Raw genomic sequence first — 26,913 nt, forward strand, 5'->3', positions numbered from 1 at the left:
AACAGAGGAGAGCCAATTTAATCAAAATCAGTAAAAGAGGGATCGGAGTCCATTCTATTGCCAAACTAGGTCTGCTGCTTGGGGAAAAAGAAATTATCAACAATTCCAGAACCATAAAGTAGAAGACAAATTACATGTATAAGTATATTTACCTCATGAAGTAGCAGATCTTTAACCGAAATTCATCACAGTTTTCTCCACTGGCATCTCGATACGTACATTAGTTAAAGAAAAAAATCCTTGTACCTTGTTTCCTTTGCCCACACCTGCATCTGTTTGACCAATTTAGATGAATTCCTAATAAGAAGGCCATACCAGGGACATGTGAGTTATATGGATGTTCAAATGGGGAGACAACAAGCTCTGATGATATCAGCACTGAATAATTGTAACCTATGCACTATTACACCCCCATATTGAGTCCTGGAAACTCTCAGACTACACTGAGGACCGGGATATTGCTCGCTTTCAAGAACCTCTGCTCAGGGTAAATGTCCCCTTACCCTCTCTAATATTCCCTTCTATCCTGAGGCTGTAGGAAGGATGGAGGGGAAAAGTAGAAAGTGGAGGAAGCTTGCAATGAGTCAATGGAAGCCCACATGGCCCTAATACTTGACAGACCCTCTGCCTATCAGGCTCCTACCCCGTAAGGCTTCCCAGTCATGTGGAGGCCCCTGGGGCTGGAAGCAGGCTGATAATAAACATTAGATCTCCAGGAATAAAACCTCCTTATACATGTGAGGCTATTTTGTCATTTTGTGTCATTTGGCTTTCAATCACCTTTTGGGACTGCACTGTGTACAAGAGTGGTAGATTGCTAAAAGCTCTTACTAGAATGGGGTTTCTGGGTCTTTTTGTTTGTTTCTTTGCTTGCTTTTGTATCAGAAGGAAATCTGAAATTAATATCAACCAACCAATTGCAATAAACCTGTTAGAATGTTCTTTATGTCTTGTCAACAAGGGAAAATGTGAAAACTTAGGTGGCATGTGTGCCTGATTTGTGCCTTATTTTGGTTGGCATTTCCATATGTCTAAACCATATCCTCTGTGTCCATCATTTTGCCATCCTAAAAGGAATAAATTAGGTCTTAAATAAGTGTTGACTATTCTTTCATTATACTAACAGCAGAAATGTTTAAGACAAATTAGAAACATTCAGCCTAAGCTTCCGTTTCATTGTATATCTAGTGATTATTTTCAAGTACAGCCAAAACACCCAGATGGATAGTCAACTCTTTGGTCCATCACGCAGATGCCTTGTGTAGATATATATATATATATATATATATATATATATATATATCCACAAAACAGCTGGATAACTGACTGAAGACTGTTTATTCATCTTAATTTACCAGCTTTTGTTAGACACTCTACTAAATACAGAACTTGATTTATGATTGTAATAATTATGCAGTAGTTGAAAGGATATATGCAGAGAAGTTTTTCTGCCAATTCAGTGGAAGATAAATACCATCGGTGCATCAGTAGAACTATTCTTGGCAAATAACTATTGTTCAGCTCTCCATTGTCATCTGTTAAAAAAATAAAATAAAGTGAGGGGTGAGGAGACAACAGTATTACTCTTTTTCTAATATCAGTAGAGAAACATTAGTGTCAAAACGTCTCATAGACCCAATTATTGTTTGGGTCTTCCTTGCAAGTTGAGTGAATAGGTTGGTCTCACCCTCCCTCTGGTGTTAGATTGCCAGATTTAGCAAATAGAAATACAGAACACTTAGTTCATCTCAATTAAGGTAAACCAAAAATAGATTTTTTAGCATAAGTATATCCAATGCATTATTTAGGATGTACTTACACTAAAAATGTACCTTATATGAAATTCAAATTTAACTGATCATCCCATATTTTATCTGGCCACCCTACTCTGGTCTAACACTTCCTATAATAATAAATTTAAAAAAAACAATTAAAAAACAACCCCTTTGTGATTCTATTTGTGCAAAGAATATCCTGAAATGCTGAAGTGGATACATAAACAACATAAAAAGCATGTAGCTTAGTAGAAGGTACAAGTCATATAAACAAATATAGAATGCAGCAGATTGTGCTACCCATGCTTGTCTGAGACAAAAGACTGAGGAATAACCATAGCCCCATATACCAAGTACCATAAGAAAGTCCCAAAGGGCTGTGGGAGGAAGAAATCCACACTGCTAACAGCAGGGATTAGGAATGGTAATATGAACACCTGAAATGGCAACTGAGATGGTCCCTGAAGCAAATTTTAGTGAAGGAGTATAATAAAGGCGTAGGCATAGAAAGATGCAAGGATGTCCCAGAAACATTAAGTGGACCATGTGGCTGGCATATTAGCTGTGGGAAGTAAAGTGAAGAAAATGCAGAGAGGGCAGTGATCTTGGGGGAGACAGATTGGGGTCAATCAAAAAGGACCCAAATCCAGAGGTGGAGATTGAATTCTGTTTCACAGCAACACTTGCACGTGAAAAGGGGAATGTCAGAGCATCAAGATACGTAAAAGGGAGAAAACCCTCATACCAAACATCTCAATGCAAGTGCTCAGCAGTTCATCTAGTGTTGCTGCTTTTCCAAGTCCACTTGACCCCATGGTTATTAAGCCGTTGTCAAAAAACTAGATACATTTTCAGCAATAGGTAGACCATCTCCATAATCATGCAACTTGGTAACGTTTGTGCTAGTACTGGTGTCTGTCCTTAGTTATACTCCAAGACTCTAAAGAAACAAGAAAAGAAAGTTATTAGACTAGAGTTCAGACCTCATTATAGCATTACTTTCCTACCGAAAAAGATAATGACTTCCATTGACTGCATCTTTCGACCAGAAAAGTATCAAAGTGACAGAGATAATATGTCAACCACCACGATGGCAAAATGCCTGCTGACCTGTTCCTTCACCTGCAGGTGCCCCAGGACCACAGAAATGTTCTGTTAAATACCAGCCCAGTTTGCAGCCGACATTGTCTTGATACAATATCTTAACTTTCTTCATATTCTTTTTTTTAAGTTTTTATTTATTTTGAGAGAGAGACAGTGTGCATGATCAGGGGAGGGGCAGAGAGAGAGGGGGGAAGAGAGAATCCCAAGGAGGTTCTGCGCCATCAGCATAGAGCCTGATACAGGGCTTGAACTCACAAACTGTGAAATGATGACCTGAGCCAAAACCAAGAGTCAGACACTTAACTGACTGAGCCACCCAGGTGCCCCAACTTTCTTCATATTCTTAAGAGATAAGAGAGACATTCAAGAATATTATAAATGTTACTTGGTTTAATATTATTATAAGTATAGAAGGAGGTAAATTTTTTAAAATGTTTATTTTATTTTGAGAGAGAGAAAGAGAAAGAGAGAGAGAGAGCATGCACATGAGTAGGGGAGGGGCACAGAAAGAGGGAGAGACAGAATCACAAGCAAGATCTGAGCTGTCAGCAGAGCCTGCTGTGGGGCTCGCTCTCATGAACTGTGAGATCAGGACCTGAGCCACAAATCAAGAGACAGAGGCTTAAGTGACTGAGCTACCCAGGTACCCCAAAGGAGGTAAATTGTAAAGTGCAAATATATTTGTGAGAATTATCCTCAATGATCATATAAACATTCAACAACTGATTTAAAAAGTCTTATTTGCATGATTTCTCTAATAGTGACATTAGTACTAGTGGGAATAGTAATAAAAGTATTAACAATAATCTGTTGAACATCCACATTATAGATCAATCACCATACCACTTTCTAGATATTATCCAACTTGACCTTCATAATAATACTGTTATGACCAACAAAATAATATTTCATAACAATGCTTCATAAAAATAGTAATTATTATTCCCAATTTACAGATGAGGTCATGGGATTTGCAGAGATTCAGCAACTGGTCTAAAACTACACAATTATTAAGGCCTAGAATCAGGACTCCATTGTAAAATGAAGCTTTTAGTTTCCTTTTTCCCCTTTCATTGCTCTCCCAAGTATGGATATCATACGTTGTCATGATTTTGCCCCCTAATCCAGTATGAGGAATATCACTCCTCCACACCATATCAGAAAGTTGACATAGCCAAATGATCTGTCACATAGGTAGAAAAAATGTGGGGATGACAGCTTTCTCATTTTACATCACTGTCATAGGGGAAATGGGATTGGAAACCACCTCTGAGAGTTCCTTATACTGAAAGCATTGCTGTTGGAGGCACCTCATTTTATTTCAGAGTCCTTGATGCGAGCTCCATATAGGGCTTAGAGAAGGTGAGAGCTCATCGTGATGTAAGACAGTTATCCACTTTGGGCAGTTTAATAGGTTAATGTGCCCACTGGGAATTAATCTCTTAAACTGTTTGAAGTCAGTGTCTTTTCTACTTTTGAAATTTATTTATTTAACAGGCAATCATCAAGCACCTGACAGATGCCAGGCACTGGGCTAAGCATTGAGGCTGCCGAGGCGAACAAATCATTGTCCCATCCCTGCCTTCAGTAGGCTCAAAGTCAACTTCAGAAAGCAGACACATGAATGAATAGGGAAAAAAAGCTAACTTCCATGTATATGGTTGTGTTAGTTCAACGGGACCACCAAAGAGTGACATATGAGTGGGTCTGTGCAGTAGGCATATAACTGCAAAGGAAATTTTTTACCGTGTATTATTTCTGTGTAAAACCATATTCTTGTGCTGACGGTGCCACAGTTAGAGCCTAAAAAGTAGGATTATTTCACATGTGCAGTAAAAATAACAGAAACACGGGATCAATGCTATCCCACTTCTGCTGCTCAAACGATTTGTGAAAGGGAAATATTAAAGATGTCTGGAAGCAATTCTTTTATGTCTCTTAACCAACTTACCTTATTGGTGAGGACTTTCCTGACCACCCTATTTAAAACAACAAGACCTCTCTCCTCACACCCACCTCCCACTTGGCATGCCCTACCTCACCTCCCGGCTTTATTTTTCTTCATAACACTTGTCCCCATTTGATGTACTATATATTTTACTTGCTTATTTGTTTTTAAATCTTTCTAGCACTATAAACATAAGCTCTATGAACGCAGGATTTTTGTGTTTGTTCTCTGGCATACTCCCCAACTCCTAAGATGTTGTCTCTCATAGAGAAGATACTAAAAAAAAGCATTTGATGAATTAATGAATGAGTGGATGGATGGATGAAGAAATGAATAAAATAAAAATTGTAAAAAGTTTATCTTTGATATGTACTATAATATTGTTAGTTTGTTTTAGTACTTTAAATCAGCTTTTAGTAAACAGCCTGGGATAGAGGTTCCTTCTAGCTTTCTAGACTTAATAGGATCTGTCTATATTCATAATAAGAACTTGGTACCTCTTCCAGGACATTTTGGGGGCAACACTTCTCTTATTTCCTTAATGTAAATTCTGTCAATCCCATTAAAAGTCAAGATTGGACAATTGACAAGTTTGATTACCCTTCATGTATATATAGACACTTTTTATCTTGTGAACTCTTGTTACTGAATGGTAAATATATTGCTTAGAACCAAATGGCCTACATTAACTAAACTAGTTTCTCAGGTAAAATCTATAATTATTCAGTTGGTCTACTTTTTTTAAAATTGTTTAAGTGTTTATTTATTTTTGAGAGAGAGACAGAGAGTGAGCAGTGGAGGAACAGAGAGAGAGAGGGAGACACAGAATAAGAAACAGGCTCCAGGCCTCTGAGCTGTCAGCACAGAGCCCAACGTGAGGCTTGAACTCACAAACTGCGAGGTCATGACCTGAGCTGAAGTCAGATGCTTAATGGATTGATCCACCCAGGCACCTCTATTCAGCTGATCTTCTTGAGGAAGGTATTACCCTTCCATAAGGGGTTAGAAAGAAACAATGTGGTACCAAAAACCTGTCACTATGTTTGGGATATTTGTGATCTGCAAGGAAGGCAGCACATGAGAGCTAGGCAGGCCAGGCTCTCCAGTTACAATCTGTTTCTGCAATCAGTAGATGTGTCTGTGTCCCCACTTAGCATTCTGTCACCTGCACATGCACCTGAGATCTCATTTTATTTGTGTGGCTATTATTATGTCTGCAACTGCTTTTTCAAAAGTAAAGCTTCTTTATTATAAAAGCAACATATATTCATCATTTAAAATAGGACAGGAAGGAAAAAAAGTTGCCCGCAATCTCACCATCCAAAGATAACTCTTGTTAATATCATAGCACGTTTCTTTCAGTTTTCCTAGGCATATTTATTTTGGCAAGTTTCATATGTAATCTACAATGGTTTAAATAAATACTTACCTACTGGTTCCACACAGATAGGTATCCAGGTCTGCAAGAATGTTAAGGGCAGTTGTCATTCTTGGAAAATGCACTGGGGATGCAGTCTGCAGAACTGGTTTATCCAACTTGAATAATAAGTACTTTGCAGAACCTGATAAAAGAACATAAAGAAATCCCCAGACAGAGTTAAATAATAGAAACCCCAAAGAATCCACGTTGTGTTAAAACATTTCCAAAACCCTTGAGTTATAGGTGGTTTTCGAAATTTTGTCCATCTCAAAGTCAATTAAATAAAGAAAAATATTCGAAATAGTTATTTGGTGACATGGTATTTTTTAAATCAAATAGCTATTTTAAAAAATCAGCCTATTAAAGTGCTGTAAATGTGGCAAAAACCAAAATTTATACACATAGTGTAAAATACTATTTTAGTCCAAATACACTTGTACCATTGGAGTACTCATTACGAATTTCCAAACACTGACCTTGGAATGTTAGTAAATCTCTAAAACAGTTTGTTGTGGTGATCATCAAACTCTGACTCTAAATCATTCCTGACTGTCTCAATGTGAGTGTCAATGTTATTTTAGTCCAGGTTGTTTAGTCTCCCAATGGTTTGGGACTTGCTTTAGTGTTGATAGGTATTCTCTGGCTGAAATGAGAATTATTGCTCCCCAGCATACACATTTTCTCACAAGTCTGAAAAAGGACACAATAAAGCCAAAATTTCCCCAGGGCTTGAATTACTTCTATGAGAAAAGTTCTCACTTCAAAAGGGCAATAGAGTTCTGTTGGGTGTGATTCTAAAGGCCATGATGTCTGCCTGCAGCAAAAAGTCTTTCATTAACATGAAAGCCTCTGTCTTCAAAAAATCCTTGTGAGGTTGCCTAGGACAAAAAGAACTATGCTCCCAATTTTAGAAATAGTAAAAAGGAGTCAGCTCCATGCAGCTAGCATTAACGGACATAAATTAGCACCCCAGCCTCTTGACTCAGAACCTTTAGAGTCTTTGAAAATTGGATTTCAGTCCTAGATAAGCAAATGGGGGGGAGTTTTACTTACGTCTGAGTAAAATGCCAATATTGCTGCCTACTTTACTGGATTGTTGAAGGAGTTACAGAGGTAACATAAAATACACCCACCATATGTAAAATACTGGGTGCTCAAGGGAATGTGCTTCCTTCACCCACAGTATCTCTTCCCTTCCAATATTTAAAGGTCTTTAAGTTGAGGACTTAGGTGAAGTACAGGACCAATATGATTGAAGTGACAGGAAGAGAGATGTTAAGTTAGAGAAGAAAAAAGGAAATAGGAGAAAAAACATTGTGACACTAGAGCTTCTAAGAGTGGGGCAGGTGGCCTCATCAGCAATGGAATCCCATTCCTGAAAGTTCTTGAGCCAAAGTAAAGTAATGACTGTCAGAGATGTTGTGGGCTTAATTCCCAGAAGGTGTCTAGGAAGCATGCCAAAATGACAGCAAAGGTTGCTCCTGGCTCCAGGATTACAGAATTTATAAGTTGAAATATTATATCTAGTAAAAATTCAACAAACAGTTTTGAAATGACGTTGGCCATGTTAGAACTTCCAAAGATAGTCTTGTCTATAGCATTATCTCTATTGCAATAAAAAACTAACAAAAACCCTTAAAGACTCTTCCCTCCTAATGGCAGATACTGTCTTTATATATAAATGACCACAAATATGTCTTGGCTTTTATAGGACCTTCATATGGAAATAAGGGGGTTTCTCTAAATGCCTAAAACCTTAGTGAAAATGAGTGGTAATTATTACAAGCCTTTAAACCTTAAGGATTAACAACTAATTCATCCTAGCATTTGTTGTTCTGGCCACATTCAAGCTGAATCTCCCTTTCTCACCACAGACACAAGATTGAAAAGGTGTTATGATTATATTCCCTAAGACTAAGGAGAATCAAGAATATTAAGTTCAGTAAGAGAAAGGTTAATAAAGCCCTGAAAAATAATGAATTTATTTGACAAATATTTACTGGGGATTTATTAGACACCAGATACTAAGTAAGGTACTGGAGTGGCTGGTAGACAAGATTGGGGGCAAGCAGAGAAGAGGATAAATGGGTAAATGAGAAAGACATAATTATTATACTCTAGCAAAGAATTAAACAAATAATTACAGTAAAGTATCCCCTGAAGGGGAGGGGCACTACTTTAGTATAGGAGCGAAGCGAGTTTTAGCTAGGCAAAGAGTGGATGGGAATATTGCAATTATGAAAAGCTGAAAGACATTTAGAATGACTGAAGTATTGAATATGGCAAGACATGAGACTAAAGAGTCCATAGGGGTAGCTCATGAACAGTATTGTAAGTTATATGAAGGTGTATGGGCTTTATCTGAAGGGCAATGGGAAACCATTGTTTCAGAGATGAGTAAGAGAGTGGTGTGATCCTACCTAGATTTAAAAAAAAAAATTTAACATTTATTTATTTTTGAGAGAGAGATGAGAGGGAGAGAGAGACAGAGCACGAGCGGGAGACGGGCAGAGAGAATCCAAAGCAGGTTCTAGGGTCTGAACTGTCAGCACAGAGCCCAACACGGGACTGGAACCCATGAACTGTGAGATCATGATCTGAGCTGAAGTTGTACATTCACCTGATATGAGCTGATAGAGCCACCCTGGCACCCCAAGATTTTTTAAAGATCCCTCCAGCTGCAGTGTGGAAAAGAGATTAGTAGACACCTACACTGATGATGTGGGAAACAGTAGTCAATTATAACCATCCAAGCAAGAGATGATTGCTATCTAAACCAGTGTGTGGCAACAGAGATGGAGGGGGGTGGTTTGTTACAGAATATAATTTGAAGATAGACACAAGATTTGCTGATCCGATGGCTTTGGGGAATGAGCAGAAAGAAGGAATCAGGGATAATTCCCAGGTTTCTAGCTAAACATTTGGTTGGGTTATGGAGCCATTCCCTTGAGATTGAGAAATTGAGGGGAAGGGGAAGGAGTAGGAAATTCATGGTGGACAAAAGATGAGTTCACTTTTAGATGTGTTGAGTTAGAACTGTCTGAGACGTCCAAAGGGAAATGCTGAGTTAGCTTCTGGATACCCATTACAGACTTCTGATTTGACACCTGAGCATATTTAAGTTCTAATCAGTTGGAAAGGAAAATTTAAGGAACAGGAGAAGAATTTAACCTACATAACAAGGATCCCGAGAAGACAGAAGTGATGGAGCCATGCATAGGTGGAGGGATTTACTTTGGATAATGTAGCAGGTCAGCTTTCTCATTGTAACAGCAGGAAAGAGGGCAAAATAGGTAGAGATATATGTAGATTTGTCTTTTTGATAGCAGGAAGTCAAGGAAGGTTCTGTCTAATCACTTCTATTTACTCTAAAAAGAAGGAGACAAGGTCATCTGCTAGAAGGTCTGACGTTTATCAGGAGGAAAAAATATGCAACAGATGTGGTAAAAAGCACAGAAGAAAGAAACAGAATTATTGGGCTATTTCCCATTATTTCCATTGAAAAGGCTGATGTTTCTTTTCTGGAGTTTGTTTTGAGAGTTTAGTGTTCCTTGTTCTGTGGGTGACATCATTCGTGCCACGTTTCTGAAATTATTTAACTTTTCTGGAACAACTTATATGGCAAGTTTCTTCTTTATGGAGCAGGCAATTCTGAGTTAATGCTGTTATAGTCCAGTCACATGTGGTTTCCATAACTCAGAGCTAAAGCACGGCTGGCATTTGCTAGGTAGTTTCCACACAAGGGCATTCCTTCCTTCTCCCATTTTACCCAGCTTCGCTTCAAATGGTGAGGAAGAAGACAGATACTATTGGATGTGATATAATAAAGAAATTGTTTGTCTCTCACCCTTTGACTTGGTCCAGAACACTGCATTCTGGGCAACTATAGCCTCAGCCACCATTCCCATGTCCTCTATCTTCCCAGTTGGGATTTCTGTATCTCTGCCCTACCCCGTACACATGCCAATCTCCTCATTATCTATTATCTTTAAAAAGGTCATAAATAACAAGATACATTACTGTTTCTTCTCAGTTCACTCTTCATATTTGGCATCCTTTGCTTTTTTCTGCATTGGTCTTCTTTTAACTTTAATTTTCCTTCTCATTGTTTTCAACATTACCTCTCAACTCTTTGAATTTCTCTTTCTACATTATTTCCTCCAATTGATTACTCTTTCTCATCATACTCTGTCACAACCTCCTGTCATCACTGTCAAAGTTGATTCTATCACAAACCAATCCAGATAGTGCGTACTAAGGAAATGAGCCCAGTGCTTAGACCAAAGTTACAACATTTTAAATGGGCCATGGTGACCCAGAGAATAAAGTATCCCACATTTACAGACAGTGGAGTAATAACCCCAAAGGTAATTGAACAAATGACATACAGGATAAGCAGCCCTGGAAAACGGTGTTTTTCTCAACTCTAAAAGTAATTTTTTTCATTCTTGTCTTGGATAGGTTTACCTAATGTGATAATGAGGTTTTCCTAAGTTTTAAATTGTTGTTATTGTTTTTTTGTTTTTCTCTTGAAAAGAGCTTTTTCTAAATCGATAGGGCATTGATAATCAGTGTTGTTGTGGGGTGCCTGCGTGGCTCAGTCGGTTGAGCGTCTGACTTTGGCTCAGGTCATGATCTCACAGTTTGTGGGTTCAAGCCCTGCTTTGGGATCTGTGCTGACAGCTCAGAGTCTGGAGCCTGCTTCAGATTCTGTGTGTGTCTCTCTCTCTGTTCCTCACCCCACTCCTGCTTTGTCTCTCAAAATAAATAAAAACGCTAAAAATTTTTTAGAAAATAAATAAATAATCAATGTTGTGGGTTTTAGAAAACAAAGTAATAATAGTTTCTTCAAATACTACTTGTTGGTGGCATATAATATGATACACATAATGTTGGGAAAATTACTTATAGTTAAATCTTAGAATATCATTTTGTTAAAGCAAAATATCATTCTCCCCATTTCATAGATGAAGAAATTGAGCTCCAGAAAGGTTAAATTACTTGTCCATGTCATATTACTAGTTAAGTGGCAAAGTCAGGTCTGTCCGACTCTGAAAATTTGTATTTTTTCTACTACCCACACAAATTTTAGCTGTTGTTAAGACTTGCCTATTAGATCAATTTCTAGGCATTGCCTAGAACAAATGTGTACTATGCCCTGTGTTTAGCTTCTAAGCATTTGATCACTGGCTCTATTGTCTCAAGATGAATAACCATCGTTATTACAGCAGTTTGGCAATTCAGGGACTCACTGGTACCAAATACTGAACGGAAGTCAATAACCAGCTCAGAGCTCATTCCACAAGGCCCCCCTTGTAGCTCCGGTCAACAATTAAGTAACAAGGCTAAGCGGCATTTTGTTTATTTTTTCTTCGTTACTGGTATTTACTATTGGCAATCAAACGAATATATTTACATTTAACAGGAGTTAAATGAGAAATGAGAATCTTGAAGAAGCTTTAGCAATAAATACGAAATTCCAAAGTCCAACCAAGCAGGTATTTTCCTAGCATTTGGCTGAAGCTAAACACAGAAGAGAACTGATACATACACATATTAGACATTTGCAATCAGATGGTTTCCAGATGAACACATTCAACTCCTTGGAAAGGTTATGACCTACCATGGCAACTCTAGTGTTCAAATTGTAAATAGGATCCCAAAAGAAGATTCAGAACGAGAAAATGTTTAGCCTAGAAGTTAAAATTTTAAACTTTGGGAAAACAGCTTTTATGAAGATCAATGTTTTCTCCTCAAGATGCCAGCATTATATTCATAAGAATCTCATCTGTGGCACTGATGTTCTGGAAGGACCTGATTCCAAATCCCCTCAAGTAAAGTCACTATCCCTTACCCTTTGACTGTTCATTTACTCCAGATTGAGCTTGATGATGATGATGATGATGATGATGATGATGTTGGTGGAGGAGGAGGAAGTCATTGTTTTGAATGCTACCTGGGTCCTCATTGTGTTGAGTGCTTTACCCATTGAACTGTGGGAGGCCAGTATTCTCCCCAGTAACCTAGCAATAAATAAAATACAGCTAAACATTGTTCCTTAATTGTTACCAAAATTGTTACCAAAAAAAGGCCGTGTGAGATGAGCTCTGAGCTGGTTCAGTACTTGGTACCAGCACTAACAGGCTCATGCCTCTGTGCCCACCAGGAGCAGGAAGAGATTTTCAGTAACTGGAATGGCTACATACAACTCTTAGGGAACCAGCCACTGGGCCCAGATGACAATCTCAGGGGTTAGCATCTACACAAAAGAGAATGAAGGTACTACACAGAAAGCCTCTAAGAAGCAAAAGAATGTGAACGGAAGGCACAGCCAGCAGTATAATCTGTTTCACAGGAATGCAGCCAGTAGTATAATCTGTTTCACAGGAATGCAGTAAGAACCACCAACATACTGGAAGGCTGACTTTAAAAGTATGTCCATGCTTACAGAAAGGCATTTGTTTGGCTGAGCAAAAATAAGGCCAATGATTAAGTATCTGTTAAACATTAAGCACTGGAGGTGTAAAGAGCCCATTTTTTAAAGTTTATTCGTTTTGGGGGGGGTGGGGAGGGGAGAGAGATTAAGAGAGAGAAAGAGAGAGGGTGACACAGAATCCGAAGCAGGCTCCAGGCTCTGAGCTGTCAGCACAGAGTCCACTGTGGGGCTCGAGCCCATGGACCACGAGATAATGACCTGAGCCAAAGTCAGATGCTTAACCAACTGAACCACCCAGGCTCCCCTAAAGAGTCCATTTGAAGGGCCTACTTCCCCTGCAGATACAGATTACAAACTGTTTTTGTTGCTATTGTTTTTTGTTTTTTAATTTTTTTTAAGTTTTTATTTATTTTTGATAGACAGAGGGGGGGGCGGTGGCAGAGAGAGAGGGACAGAGAGAATCCCAAGCAGAATCACAGCCAGACATGGGACTCGAACCCACAAACCATGAGATCATGACCTGAGCTGAAACCAAGAGCTGGACACTCAACTGACTGAGCCACCCAGGTGCCCCTGTTTGTTTGTTTTTAGAGAGAGCATGAGCAGGGGAAAGGGGCAGAGAGGGAGAGGGAAGGGGGGGGGGAGAGAGACAGAGAGAGACAGAGAGAGACAGAGAGAGAATTTTAAGCAGGCTTAAAACTGAGTGTGGAGCCTGACATAGGGCTTGATCCCACGAGCCTGGGATCATGACCTGAGCCAAAATCAAGAGTCTGACACTCAACCCACTGAGCTACCCAGGCACTCCATAAACTGGTTATTATATAATAAGGATCCCATTACATCCAGTGTCAGGGAAACATGCCCAGGGCATTCTGGGAGCACAAATACGGGATCAAATTTAACCAAAGAGATCTGAGAAGGCTTCCTGAACAAGGACACTTCTGGGATTATTAAGTTTTATGGGTCACAAAACTAGAACAGAAAATACCAGCTAAATTCAGTGGTATCAGACAGCAAAGTAGCCAGAAATATCTGAGCTTGAATCCAGAATTGGGCAGGACATTGATATCATCAACCTGTTACCAAGAAAGTTACCCTCAGAGCGACTGGGTGGCTCAGTCAGAGCTTCTGACTCTTGGCTTCAGCTTTGGGCATGATCTCGTGGTTCCTTAGTTCAAGCTCCATGTCAGGCTCTGTGTTGATAGTGCAGAGCCTGCTTGAGATTCTCTCTTCCCCTCTCTCTCTGCCCGTACCCCACTCATGTGCTTGCTCTTTCTCTCCGAATAAATTTAAAAAATTAAAAAAAAAAAGAAACTTTCTCTCACAGGAAACACCCACCCACACACACACACACGACAATACTTAGAACAAGAGCTGATGACAGTAAAATGATTTTACTCAGGGATGCACTGAGTTCTGAACTGTCATTGGATTTTTCAAAAAGCATAAGTAAACGGATGCACTAAAAGAAGAACGGAGGCTGTACAATGCTGCTTTATTAGTAGTGTTATTAATTTTGTTACCCAATTTTACTATGGACAGTGATAAGCTTTAAAAACTAAATTTCTTACACTATTCTAATGCTAACTCCTGTATACACATGCAGACCCATTTGAAGAGGTAATATTAATTTCTCCTTTGTAAGTGAAACTGTGCTATGTTATCATCTAAATTAAAATATTTTGCTCCTGTTCAGAAACCGGTATGTTCATAGTACTCTTTTGAGAAATGGTAAAGTCTCCGTTTGCGATTACTTCTGAATTGGAGCGAGACCTTTTATTGAAACCAATTAAAGATAAAGTATAGGAACAAAAAACATTTTTAAAATTAGTTCTGCACCCTCCATTAAACGTATATAGCTTGAGGGCCATAATTAGAAGGCTCCACTTAATGACTTTGTCATTTTCTATGATTTCAGGTGTTTCTCCTCCAGCAAACGTTTCTTCCTTTCTCTAAAAGGAAGACATATCTCAAGAGGTGGTGACATCTCTCTTCTTCTCATTTGAGGCATTAACTAATTTCACCTTACCCCTGCAAAGAAATCACTGTGTATACCAACAAAAGAGAAAATATTAGTGACTAATAAATGTCAGTGGTGTCTGAGGTCCCCTTTAACTTCTCTAAGGCTTGCTTTCATCATCCCTAACACGAGAGAAACAATATTACTGTGCCTTCCTCATCAGAACAAAAAAAGCCCACTTAAAAAAAAGGCTTTAAGAGCATAAAACACAATGGAAAATAAAAAAGAAAATTATGAAATGTTCCCAACTATATTTGAAAAGTGATTTTGGAATTTAGAGTGTATTTCCCTATTAGAACAACATTATAAATGGATTAATAGCATATTACATACAGAAGATAAGGAGGTCGGGGTATCTATCAATGCCGAAAAGAACTTTTAGAATTCTCATGGACTATAGAGGTTGATAGTACTACTTTGTGAATATACCAAATTACCCTTTGGAAATTTTGTAACTCCTAGAAACATGAATCAGATTCAGATGGGTATTTTTCTCTTATTAGTGGATCTAGAGAGACACAGGAAGAGGGAAAAAAGACAGAGGGAGAGGAAGATAGCTTTTCACAAAGTCACTATTAAAGAGTTGGAGGAGGCAAAAGACTGGAAACAAGGATTTTGTTGATATGCTTATAAAAAGGGAGAATTAATGAATTGGAGCTAAAGTACTAGCAGTTTAAGTAAATATGAGGTATCTTTCCTGACCAAAACCAGAAACAAACAAAGAACATCAGCTCCCTATTGGCCTCCTCTCCTATCGCTCTCATCCTTCACAGTCAGGTAGAATTTGCTGGATTGATTCCATGCCCTTTTCAAAACACTCAATCAAACTCTGTCCACTTCTCCCTTCACTCCCTACTCCCACACTTCACCAAAACTACTCTGGCAGAAGACACCACATTCACCCCAAGGCTCAGCAGCTTTGCGTTGCCTCTTGACCATACTCCCCCTGAAATTCTCCCCTTGGATGGTTTTCCTGGCAACTTCTCTTCCCTGGTTTTACTCCTGTGCCTCTGGTCACACCTCAGACACACACAGACTCCTTTCTTACTGCTGGGGGTCCACAGGTATCCATGCCTGGACTTTTCTTCTCACCTCAGACTCTCCATGACAAACTCATCCACAACCATGGCTTCAACTACCACTCCATGTTGGTGACTCCAAAAGAAAATGAGGCCAGATGCATGGTATACTGTAGAGGTCAGCGAATGGAGGCTGCAGATGGGCAGACCTGGGATCACATCCCAGCTCTGGCACGTAACTGGGGGTGCCTTTGAGAAAGTTTTACTTAGCTCGTGGGTACGTTTTCAAACCTTACCATCGCACATTGCTAGTGAAGATATGAAATGATACAGCTTTGGAAAACAATTTGGCAGTTTCTGAAAAACTTAAACAGAGAGTTACCATATGATTCAGCAAATTCATTCCAAGGTATATACCTGAAAGAATTGAAAACTTATGTTCAGAGGCGCCTGGGTGGCTCAGTTAAGTGTCCGACTCTGGATTTCAGCTCAGGTCACGATCCCATGGTTTGTGAGATTGAACCCCACATCCGCCTCTGCACTGACAACATAAAGCCTGCTTGGGATTCTCTCTCTGTCTCTCTCCACTCCTCCCCTGCTAGCATGTGTGCATGATCTCTCCTCTCTCTCTCTCTCTCTCTCTCTCTCTCTCTCTCATTTTCTCTCACAAAATAAAAAAATGAACATTTAAAAGAAAAAACAACTATGTCCACACAAAAGTTTATACACAAATGCTCAGCAGTAGTAATCATAATAACCCAAATGTTCAAACAACCCAAATGACTATGAACAGCTAAACAGACCAACAAAAGGAAGTGTATCTACGTGATGGAATTTTATTCAGCCACAAAAAGGAATAAAATACTGATACATGCTGCTATGTGGATATACCTTGAAAACATGACGCCACGTGAAGAAAAACATACAAATGAAATGAAATGAAATGAAATGAAATGAAATAAAATAAAATAAAATAAAATAAAATGGCAGACCACAAAACAAGCCATATATTGTATAATTCCATCGAGATGAAATGGCCAGAATAGGCGAATTCATAGAGACAGAAAGTAAATTAGGGCTTCCAGGGGCTAAGGGAATGGAAGCATAAAGAGTGACTCTAATGAGTTCAGGGTTTCTTTTTGGGGTGATGAAAATGTTCTGAAGTTTGATAACAGTGGTTGCTTTATAACCTTGTGAATATATGAAAAATCATGAAACTATACAACTAAAAAGGATAGATTCTAGTAGTATATGAATTATATTTCAATTATAATTTATTAATTAATTAAAAATTATGTCTTCTTCACCCTCCTACTAAACTGTTTTATTTCCTTCCGTGATGTACGGCTTCATCTGCCCCAGCATTCCATGCTGGACACTGAGGACTCATCCCAGATTTCCCAGCTCCTCCTTTCCCCCTCCCTCCACAGGCAGGTCTGATCATGTACCTCCCAAATGCTTCTCATCTGCTCCCATCGCAGTTCCTCTCCACTTCCACTCTCGGGTTCAGGTTGCCATTACCTTTCCCCTGCTCCATGGCAGTGTGCACTGTTGAAAGTTTTCTAGATTGACCCTCAGTTATTCTAGAATGTTATATTACTATAAAATGAACTTCTTTTCTATGTACTATGGACTGAATGTTTGTGCCCCTGCCCAAATTTATATGTTGAACCCCTAATTCCCAGTGTGATGGTATTTGGGGACGGGGCCTTTGGGAGATAATTAGATCATGAAAATGGTTTGTTGTTTAAGCCACCCAGTCTATGGTATTTTTGTTACAGCAGCCTGCACTGACCAGGACATCATGCTTTGCCCATACTGTTTCTTTTTTAGAATGTTTCCCTTCCCCTCAATAAGTCTGTTTGGCAATCACACACTCACTTCTGAAATGCCTATTTGAATTCTTCTCCTCCCTCCCAGCTCCTCCAGGCAGACTTTGGTACTCAGCTTACTGACTTCCTTTAGGCTTTGTATGATTTATGTTACCAAGTGGTTCTGTCTCCCCAGTAATTTCTTAAGAACCAGACTGTGTCTTTTGTCTTTCTAGCCCTCAACCCAGAAGTGCATCTGATATCTGTCTATGGTTATCTTTCTCTACCACCTTCTTCTTCCAAGATGATCTGCAAACGTCAGATTTCTTTTCCACTGTTTTTCTCTAATCTTATTTTCATCTTGAATTTCTTCTTTTATTCAGTGAATTTACTCCTCTTACATTAACATGCCCATGATGGAATTTCAAGACATGCTTCTAGATTTTTTATTACAGATTTAGGTTATAGAGAATAAAAATACACGGAAAACTTCTTCCAGTCATTTTATCATTTATTTAATAAACACTTATTTCTGTGTCAGACACTGTGATTAACACCATGGCAGAGGTACAAGATTGTATCAGACATAGATTGTAATCTCAGAGGACTTAAAATCTAAACAGGGAGCCACAAAATGAACAGAAATTATGATACAGGGCATTATGAAAGAGTCACGAGAGAAGTAATAACTTCTGACTCACAGAATCGAGCGGTGCCTTAAAGCATGAGGGGGGCTGCACTGAGTGGAGAAAGAAGGGGAAACCACATGCAAAGAAAACAACACTGAAAAAGGCAGAGAGGTGTGGAGAAGCAGGAATACTAACAGAATGGGGCTCTTAAAACTGGATTTAAAGTTCACATGTGTTCATTCCTTTCACTCAATCAACATTGAGACCGGGAGAGAGAGACTGTCGTGTTCCAAGCATCACAACTAAAAGCCACTGTGAAGGTCCATGTGATATAATCCAATGCAGCCCTCTTCTGGGTCCATGCAGGCTTTACACATTTTAGTCATTTAATGAGTTCTGAGTAGGCTTGATTGATGGTTAAGAGCCGACTCTACAGACAAACCACTGACACCAAATTTGACTCCTGTACTTTCTAGTATGTGGCCTTGGGCAAATTATGTAAGCTTTATGGTGCCTCTGTACCTTTATCTATATAGTTGGAGAGTAATAGTATCTATGTTGTAGGGTTATTATGAGAATTCAATGAGTTAATACAGGTTAAATGCGAATTAACTGTAATACAGTACATTCTCAGTAAGTGTTAGCTACTATTGTTTTTTCCCTGGTAAATGACCAAAAAGTGCCCTCTAACTATGGAATAAAATGATTCCTATTTACATCATGTCTCTCAAAGTTATAAGCCACATGTATTTTATAGACACATACTCATTTGGTGAAAGAAGAGAAAAGGCAGCATAGGCTAGACATCTGAATTATGAAATGAGAGCTAGTTTAAATCCCATTTCTACTACTTGTACTGTAGTCCCATATTTTCTTAAAGATTCCATAATCAGTGGAGCACCAGCATGGCTCCATCAGTTAAGCATCCACTGGACTCTTGATTTCAGCTCAGACTGTGATCTCATGGTTTCGTGAGTTCGAGCCCTGTGGGGCTCTGTGCGCTGACTGTGCGGAGCCTGTTTGGTATTCTCCCCTCTTTCCTTTTCTCTCTCCACCCCTCCCCCATTTGTGCTTTCTCTGTCCTATCAAAATAAATAAACTTTAAATTTTTTTTTCAACGTTTTTTTATTTATTTTTGGGACAGAGAGAGACAGAGCATGAACGGGGGAGGGGCAGAGAGAGAGGGAGACACAGAATCGGAAACAGGCTCCAGGCTCTGAGCCATCAGCCCAGAGCCTGACGCGGGGCTCGAACTCACGGACCGCGAGATCATGACCTGGCTGAAGTCGGACGCTTAACCGACTGCGCCACCCAGGCGCCCCAAAATAAATAAACTTTTAAAAGATTCCATAATCAGGTTATTACTATGTAGTATTCATTATTTTGGGAGGATAAAGTAGCTGTCTCTAGACATACAACCCAACTATTCATATTCACCTATTTATATTTTTACCCATCAGTTACAATCTATTTTTCAAAGAAATATCTATCAAGCATATAAGATAGGTCCTTACAGGGATACACAGACACATACATGTCCCCAGAGAAGTTAAAGAGCAGGAAATTTTAGTAGATACATATAGAAATCTCAGTAGTATTTCATATATACCAAAGGGTCATGAATAGGACCCCAGTCTTGACAATGAACTCATTCTTCTCCAGAATGGGAATAAATGCATGTCAGGTTATCAAAACCCATAAAAAAAAATGTTCTTGAGATTAGATAGAACACAAAAACATTTCCACCTAAAGTTCTGCTGATGGAGATACTGGTCACAATAAGGATGTTGAAGAGTTGAAATAGTTAGTGAAACCGAGCCAGGCACTAAAAATAGAATGAGAGCCTTGTTGGCTTCTGTGGTAATTTGTGGGGATTTCACAAGTCCCCATGTTCACACAGTTTTAACCCCTCGCCAATCTTTATCTCGCCACAAGATCTCATATTTTCAACACTTCTAATTTCTAGTCCAGGAACCAGGCCACATATTTATTTATTTAACTATCTTAGCACTCTTCAACCGTTAATCACAGAAAACCTTAAAGTTTTTACCAAGCATTTGGGTAAAGAGATATTTTCTCACTACTCAATTCAATGCTAATTATTTGTTGCATTCTGAAAACAGAAAAATATAAATGAAGATGTTTAGAGGTGCCTGGGTGGCTCAGTCAGTTGAGCATCCAACTCTTGATTTCAGCTCAGGTCATGATCTCATGTTTGGTGGGATCGAGCCCCACATTAGGCTCCTCGTTGACAGCGCAAGTCTGCTTGGGAGTCTCTCTTTCCCTCTCTCATTGCCCCTCCCACACTCTCTCACTCTCTCAAAATAAATAAAAAAAGAGAAAATGTTTAAAAATCTCATTAATTTATTACTACATAGTAATACCTGGTTTGGGAGATAAAGGGGGAAAAGCCACCATAAAGCCATCAATTACTGGGAAGAAAAATACTGGAATACCTCAAGCAGTGTCTACACTGAAAAATGAAGGAACACTCAAGACCCAAAATGTGTTACCTTCAGGCATTCAGCAGTGTGAACAGAGCCCAAGTTTTGTACAAGTGTTTTTGGTTCTCAGGCATTATAATGCTTTTTCCAACATTCAGTTTTGCTTTTGGATAAGGGAGTCTTGCCTTTGATAATGTGCTGTCTACAAGGTACCAAACATCTATTTATAAAAACTAGAAAATTGTTTTTGCCATTTAGAAGTATCCAAATCTCCACATCTTTGTGGTTATATGAAGCAATCTGTGGGTCCTGATACAAAATCGTACTTCCCACAAAATCTAAGGAACCCTAGATCTGATGCTATAGCAGTTAAGTATAAAAGTACACTGCTGCTTAAACATTGTATTGTTCTCAAATGCCCTTTAAAAATTTTTCTCTTTATCTAAGCACACCTATTTAAAGGCAAATACTGAACCACAAGTCCTAGTTTTATTTTTTCTCCAAATTGAAGATGGTGCAAATTAAGTTCTTCCTTACTTATCATTCACAGATTATAGAATGGTAACCCTTTGGACAGAGGTCTGGCCCATCAATGTTATTTTTTTTGTTAGGCCCTCACAAAGTTTCAAAATCTTTGCATTATTTGCAAAATGTACAAATCCAGACTTTACCTTTTAAAAATCCAGTTTTCTAGATTCTTGTGGAGAAATCATATCTGCCCCATGAGGCAATATCTGGCTGGAGCTGAGTAGCGACTGCCTTCCAGTTCCCCAAAGTTCCAACTACCCTCTATTGTTTCCCCAGCTGAGGCCAAGGGTCATTGCCATTTATGTGCCTTTTCTTTTTAGCAGATTTATAAGGAAGTAGATTTATAAAGAAGATTCTTATCCCAATCTACTTCACTCATTATAGTGTCTTCTTGGCCTGCAGATATTTGCATTTGTGAGCCCCGAATTCAGACACATCAGGCTCCCTCTTGACATTACAGATGCTAAGCAAAGGTTAAGGGGGATTCTTCATTGTACGGGTCTTCACAATGTTACTACTCGTGGATTAAACAAAGAAGAACCACAGCTACTATGCCTTCTGGCATATTTTCATTCAAAAAGTAGGTTCAGATCACAAGACAAACTTCACCTCCCACCCAAGCAAGACAATAAGTTTGAGAATTTCTACAGCATTTGTCAGGCTTGCTTTGGCTAGCAGATTATTACTTATTTCCATTTATAATATGCTTAAAATGTCTAGATTACTTCCAAGTTTTGCAATTCCCTCAGATTTCTGTGTTTTCCTTTCGTAGAAAAGCTCTTGTAAAATAGATGTTCATTAATGATTCCCAAACAGCATGGGACTTGGTGCCAATACCCTCTCAATGCTTTACTTTGCAGATTCTGGAAAGATTAAGGGAAAATAGAATGTATACTGGAACGTCTATATATTAAAAAAAAAAAATGTACCTACCCATGCTTAGTGGAGAATACATTTTTAGATTCCTCACATTATAGTGAATATCTAGTTTCACTCTCCCCCACGTCCTCCCTATGTTGCTTTGGATCTATTGACTACGGCTAGTAACAGCTTACTCCTCCATGTCAGATTTGAGTAATACACAGGTACTCATCACTGTGGGCTTTCAGGATAGCTTCCTGTGGATTATTTCCGGCACTTAGATAATGAGTCACTTGGGTAACTAGAGACTATACAAGTTGAGCTGGTATTCTTCCTTTGTTGTTGTTTATTGCTCTAAAAGGAGAAACCAGAAACCAAGGAAGGGTTATTTACTGGGTCAGTGCAGCTGCAAGGCCTGGTCTCTAAACACCTGATTTCATCATTGTGCTCATTCAAGTCCTCTGATAGTGCCTTTTTTGTCTACTACAAAGAAACCCTGTAGTTCTAAAAAGAGAAAGAGATTGTGGTACAGGAGAGACAGAGAACATTTCTACTTTTCAAGGGGACCTTTTATTCACCAGGTAAACTACCTCACTTTCTAAAGGAGAGCCTCAAGGCCAAATAGATAACATAGTTTGCCCAAGTTTAAACAGTGAGTTCATGGAAGGAAGGGAAACACATCATCACAGTGAGCTTCCAGAGAATCCAGCCTCATACTGGGGTCCCTGGGACATAAAAAGTACATGTGTCAGAAAGCTGATTTTGAACTAATGCATCTGTCTTAAAAAGTATAACTTTTCCAACATGAAGCAGCCTTTGGCCACTTAGACTTGGAGAAATGAGGCAGCTATCTGCTGTCTGTCATGGAATTTCTACTCAGGAATCTAATTTTAAGAGACTTTGGCTCTTTGTACAAATATGACTCCTAACCAATCATCTCCCTTTGTCAAAATGTTTTTTGTATTCAGGGGCCTAAGATGATAATGAGGTTTTAGTAAGAAGCTAAAATCCCTTGTTGGTGGGTACTGGGCATCTGAAGCAGTTCTGGGGCTTATGACAAAGAAGCAGGATGACATTTTGTTGACCCACAAACCACAAGAGTTCAGACATCAGTGCACTGCAGTTCTCAGACAAAGGAAATTGATAATACATGTAATCTCTGCACCATCTCGAACGGGGTTGTGTGCCTATTTAATGTCTTTCTTCAAAAGGAATTAGAGGGCAATAATCTAACTTCACTCTACAAAATAATTCTGAAAAAGAGAGTTAGTAGTATTATTTCTCTGTTGTAAATAAATAGGATTACAAAGAAATTAAGTAAATTTTCGATTAGCTACTCAATCAATTCACCAATCAACAAGCATTTATTAAAGATTAACTTTTTTCTCTTTTATTTCTGAATGATGTGTAACTATTATCTTTTAATCCACTTAAAAGTGTGATTCAAACAGAAAAAAAAAAAGATCTGACTCTTTTTTTTTTAAGTTTATTTATTTTGAGAGAGAGAGCAAGAGAGAGAATGAGCAGGGGAGGGGCAGAGAAAGAGGGGAAAGAGAGAAGCCTAAGCAGGCTCTGTGCTGTCAGCACAGAGCCCAACATAGGGCTTGAACTCATGAATTGTGAGATCACGACCTAAGCAGAAATCAAGAGTAGGATCCTTAACCGACTGAGCTACCCAGGTGCCCCAAAAGGATCTGATTCTTATCTCATCAGGATAAAAGTAAGTGTCTGTTTAGGCTTAGTATCCAAATAGTTCTTTACTGATTAAAAAAAATAATGACTGAACACAATACCTCTACCTTCCAGATATTATGCCAGGGCCTGGGTATCTGGTGAACAAAAGAGACCCGATCCCTGCCCAATGGTGTATACAGTTTAGGGAGAGAAACCAACAACAGACAAGCAGACAAACCAATATATAATTACAAGCTGTTATAAGAGCTAGGAATGAAAACTCACCCAGGATGCTAAGATAGAGAATGACAAGAGCAATTATTTTAGGTAAGTAGCAAGGACAGATCTCTTTGAAGAGTTGGAACTTGGAGATTAAGTTAGTAAGAGATGTGAAAGACTGAAAGGCCTGAAAAACCGTCAGAATTATAACTCCATTAACTGAGATAGAGAAGATTGGCAGGATGGCAGGAGAGGTACACTGGACGAAATCTAGAGTTTTGCTTAAGATGTGCGATGGTTGAGGGGCACCTGGGTGGCTCAGTTGGTTGAGCATCTGACTCTTGATTTGGGCTCAGATCATGATCCCAGGGTTGTGGGATGGATCTGAGCATGGAGCCTGCTTGGGATTCCCTCTCTCTCTCTCTCTCTCTCTCTCTGCCCCTCTCCCCCACTCACACTCTCTCTCTAAAATAAAAAAATAAATAAATTAAAACCAAAAAAGAATGTGTTAAGATTGAGATTCCTGTGGAACTCCTGGGTGCAGGTCTCAAGATGTAGTTATTTAAACAAACATGGAAAGATCTGAGATGGAATTTAATTTGGGGAATTGTCCCCATATGAACAGCATCTAAAGCTACATAAATGATTCAGATCACTTAGGAGGAAAGTATAAAGAGAAAGGACAAGAGCATTCCACCTTGAGCATTCCAACATCTAGAGGTCAGAAAAAGGAGGTAAAGCAGCAGAGCGTCATGAGGAGTTGTCAGAGAGACAGAAGGAAAATGTCAAGCAAGTTGCTCCATGAGGCCAAGAGAAGGACATGCTTATGGAAGCTGAAACCATTAACTGTGTTGAATGCTACTGAGAGAGGTCAAACAAGAGAGATGGGAGGGGCGCCTGGGTGGCGCAGTCGGTTAAGCGTCCGACTTCAGCCAGGTCACGATCTCGCGGTCTGTGAGTTCGAGCCCCGCGTCAGGCTCTGGGCTGATGGCTCAGAGCCTGGAGCCTGTTTCCGATTCTGTGTCTCCCTCTCTCTCTGCCCCTCCCCCGTTCATGCTCTGTCTCTCTCTGTCCCAAAAATAAATAAACATTGAAAAAAAAAATAAAAAAAAAAAAAGAGAGATGGGAAACTCTGCTTTTTAAATTTTTGCTACAAGGAGGTTAGTGGTCACCTTGACAAGAGCAGCTTTAGTGGAGCTGTGGGCAGAAGCCAGGTTGCTGTGAGCTGAAGAGTAAATGGCAGATCAAGAAACAAAGACAGCTTGTGCAGAATATTAATTTAATAACTCTGTCTAGAATCGAAGAGAGATTGGCAGTGGATGCGGGGATCAAGGAACATTTTTATAAGATGAGAGCTGCCGAAACATACCTGTATCCTGATGGGGATGATCTTGTAGAGAAGAAGACATTAAGGAATCAGGAGGAGGAAGGACTAACCAAGGGTCTGAGCATCTGTTGGAACATGAATGAAGAAAGGAAGAGAACATGGTTGTAAACATAGATAGAGTATATAATTACCAAGGGCAAGATGAAGGAGAAGAACATAAATCAGAGACATAATCATCAGGTTGCCAACAGGAGTTTATCTAATCCACCTGCTTCTGACACAGTCAGTTCTCCTTGAAATTTTGAAGAGGAAAGAAGGAAGCAGAGAAATGAGCTCTCCGAGTCCTAGAGGGAGAAATCCCAGGATGAACTGTCCTATGACTTAGGATCTAATGATCCCTTCCCCCACTCTCTTAAACAGCAGGGCCCCAATTCCTTTGAATATTTTTTAGTAATTAAATATCTGCATTCTTGCCTGCCAACGTTTGATGCTCTTAGATACCAAAGAGTGCTTTTGACTTGTATGGTCAACCACTCAACTCAGCTTTCTGTGGATCTTATTCTGAAGGACTGTTCATTTTACATCCCCGTTTTTGCCATGGTGCCAATGCAGTAGCATTTCTTAAGGGTATAGGTCACCACCACATACTCTTCAACAAGTCACAAGATGAAATGGCACATGTAAATCATCTACAGTGTTTTCAAGGCATACTAGAGTTAGATCTATAACTGACATATATGGATCGGGGTGTTTCAACCTCAATACTACAGATACTTCAGCTAGATAATTCTTTGTTGTAGGGTCCATCCCATGCACTGCAGGCTGGTTAGCAGCATCCTTGGCCTCTATTCACTAGGTGCCAGTAGTACCCCACCCCCAGCCCCAGTAGGGACAGCCCAAAATGTCTCCAGACATTGCCAAATGTCCCCAGAGGGCAAAATTGTCCCCAGTTGAAAACCACTGAAACAGGCTGTTGTCTGAACATCAAACTGGAAACTGAAAAAGTTAATCAAACATCTAAATTTCTTCCTAGTATCAGAATGTCTGCTTTTTGTGTAAGGAAATGCCTGGTTATGTAACTGAATTTTTCGGTCTTCAAATGAATCCTAGACATCTTCATCAACAACAAGCATTTGAGCAAATGCATCTTCTAGACATCATCTCCACTTGATTTTTAATTCTGGAGCCAATTGGCAGGTTTTAAAATGTCAGAACTTGACTTAATTTAGAACATTTCAAAGCTTTCTAAGTCTAAGTTTGTCCATCATTCTACTAACTGACATATTTTGGCCCTTGTTTTATTCTTATGCTAATCATTTTCAGCTTTATTTTATTTTTGCTGTTTACCATAAGCCACGTGAAGTCTTTCTGGAGAATGTCAGAGGACTTATGAACACAAGTACTTTTTTTTTTTTCTCTCAATATGTGAATCAAGAGTTCTCTTTTGTGAGAATAGGTTACCTTCTTTCCTATTGCCCAAGCACTGGCTCCTCTTGAGTAATCTCAGGATGGGTCTAGATAGAATGCATCGCCTGTACTACAGTTTTGACTAATAAACGATCTACTCTGTTACACTGTTCTTCTGCAGAGTTGTTACAGGCAGGCAGGGATGCTCAGCGTGAAACTGTTGGAGGTGATCTGTTCTCATACCTGCCCAATCATTTACTGGCAGAGTGTGTATGCTTCTAGGGGTCAGTT

At 39.2% G+C, this 26,913-nt stretch overlaps 1 protein-coding gene across 7 annotated transcripts in view; it reads right to left on the reverse strand.

Annotated features, from left to right (window-relative positions):
• The window catches only part of RASGRP3 (RAS guanyl releasing protein 3), a 136,105-nt gene that overhangs the window by 38,190 nt on the left and 71,002 nt on the right, over positions 1-26,913 (reverse strand). For 4 of the 7 annotated variants that reach the window (XM_030311325.2, XM_030311324.2, XM_030311331.1 and 1 more), the window contains exons 2-6: positions 25,258-25,340; positions 6,257-6,389; positions 2,521-2,715; positions 1,433-1,535; positions 153-215 (exon numbers count right to left, since the gene is read on the reverse strand). In XM_030311325.2, coding sequence (XP_030167185.1) covers positions 153-215; positions 1,433-1,535; positions 2,521-2,590 — 236 coding nt within the window. In that variant the 5' untranslated portion in view covers positions 2,591-2,715; positions 6,257-6,389; positions 25,258-25,340. Of the gene's footprint in view, positions 1-152; positions 216-1,432; positions 1,536-2,520; positions 2,716-6,256; positions 6,390-12,101; positions 12,294-25,257; positions 25,341-26,913 lie in introns of those variants that run through there. The other 3 variants (XM_030311329.2, XM_030311330.1, XM_030311326.2) reach the window with 2 other exon arrangements.

This window comes from Lynx canadensis, chromosome A3 (genome assembly GCF_007474595.2).
Source record: "Lynx canadensis isolate LIC74 chromosome A3, mLynCan4.pri.v2, whole genome shotgun sequence".
Taxonomy (NCBI): Eukaryota; Metazoa; Chordata; class Mammalia; order Carnivora; family Felidae; genus Lynx; species Lynx canadensis.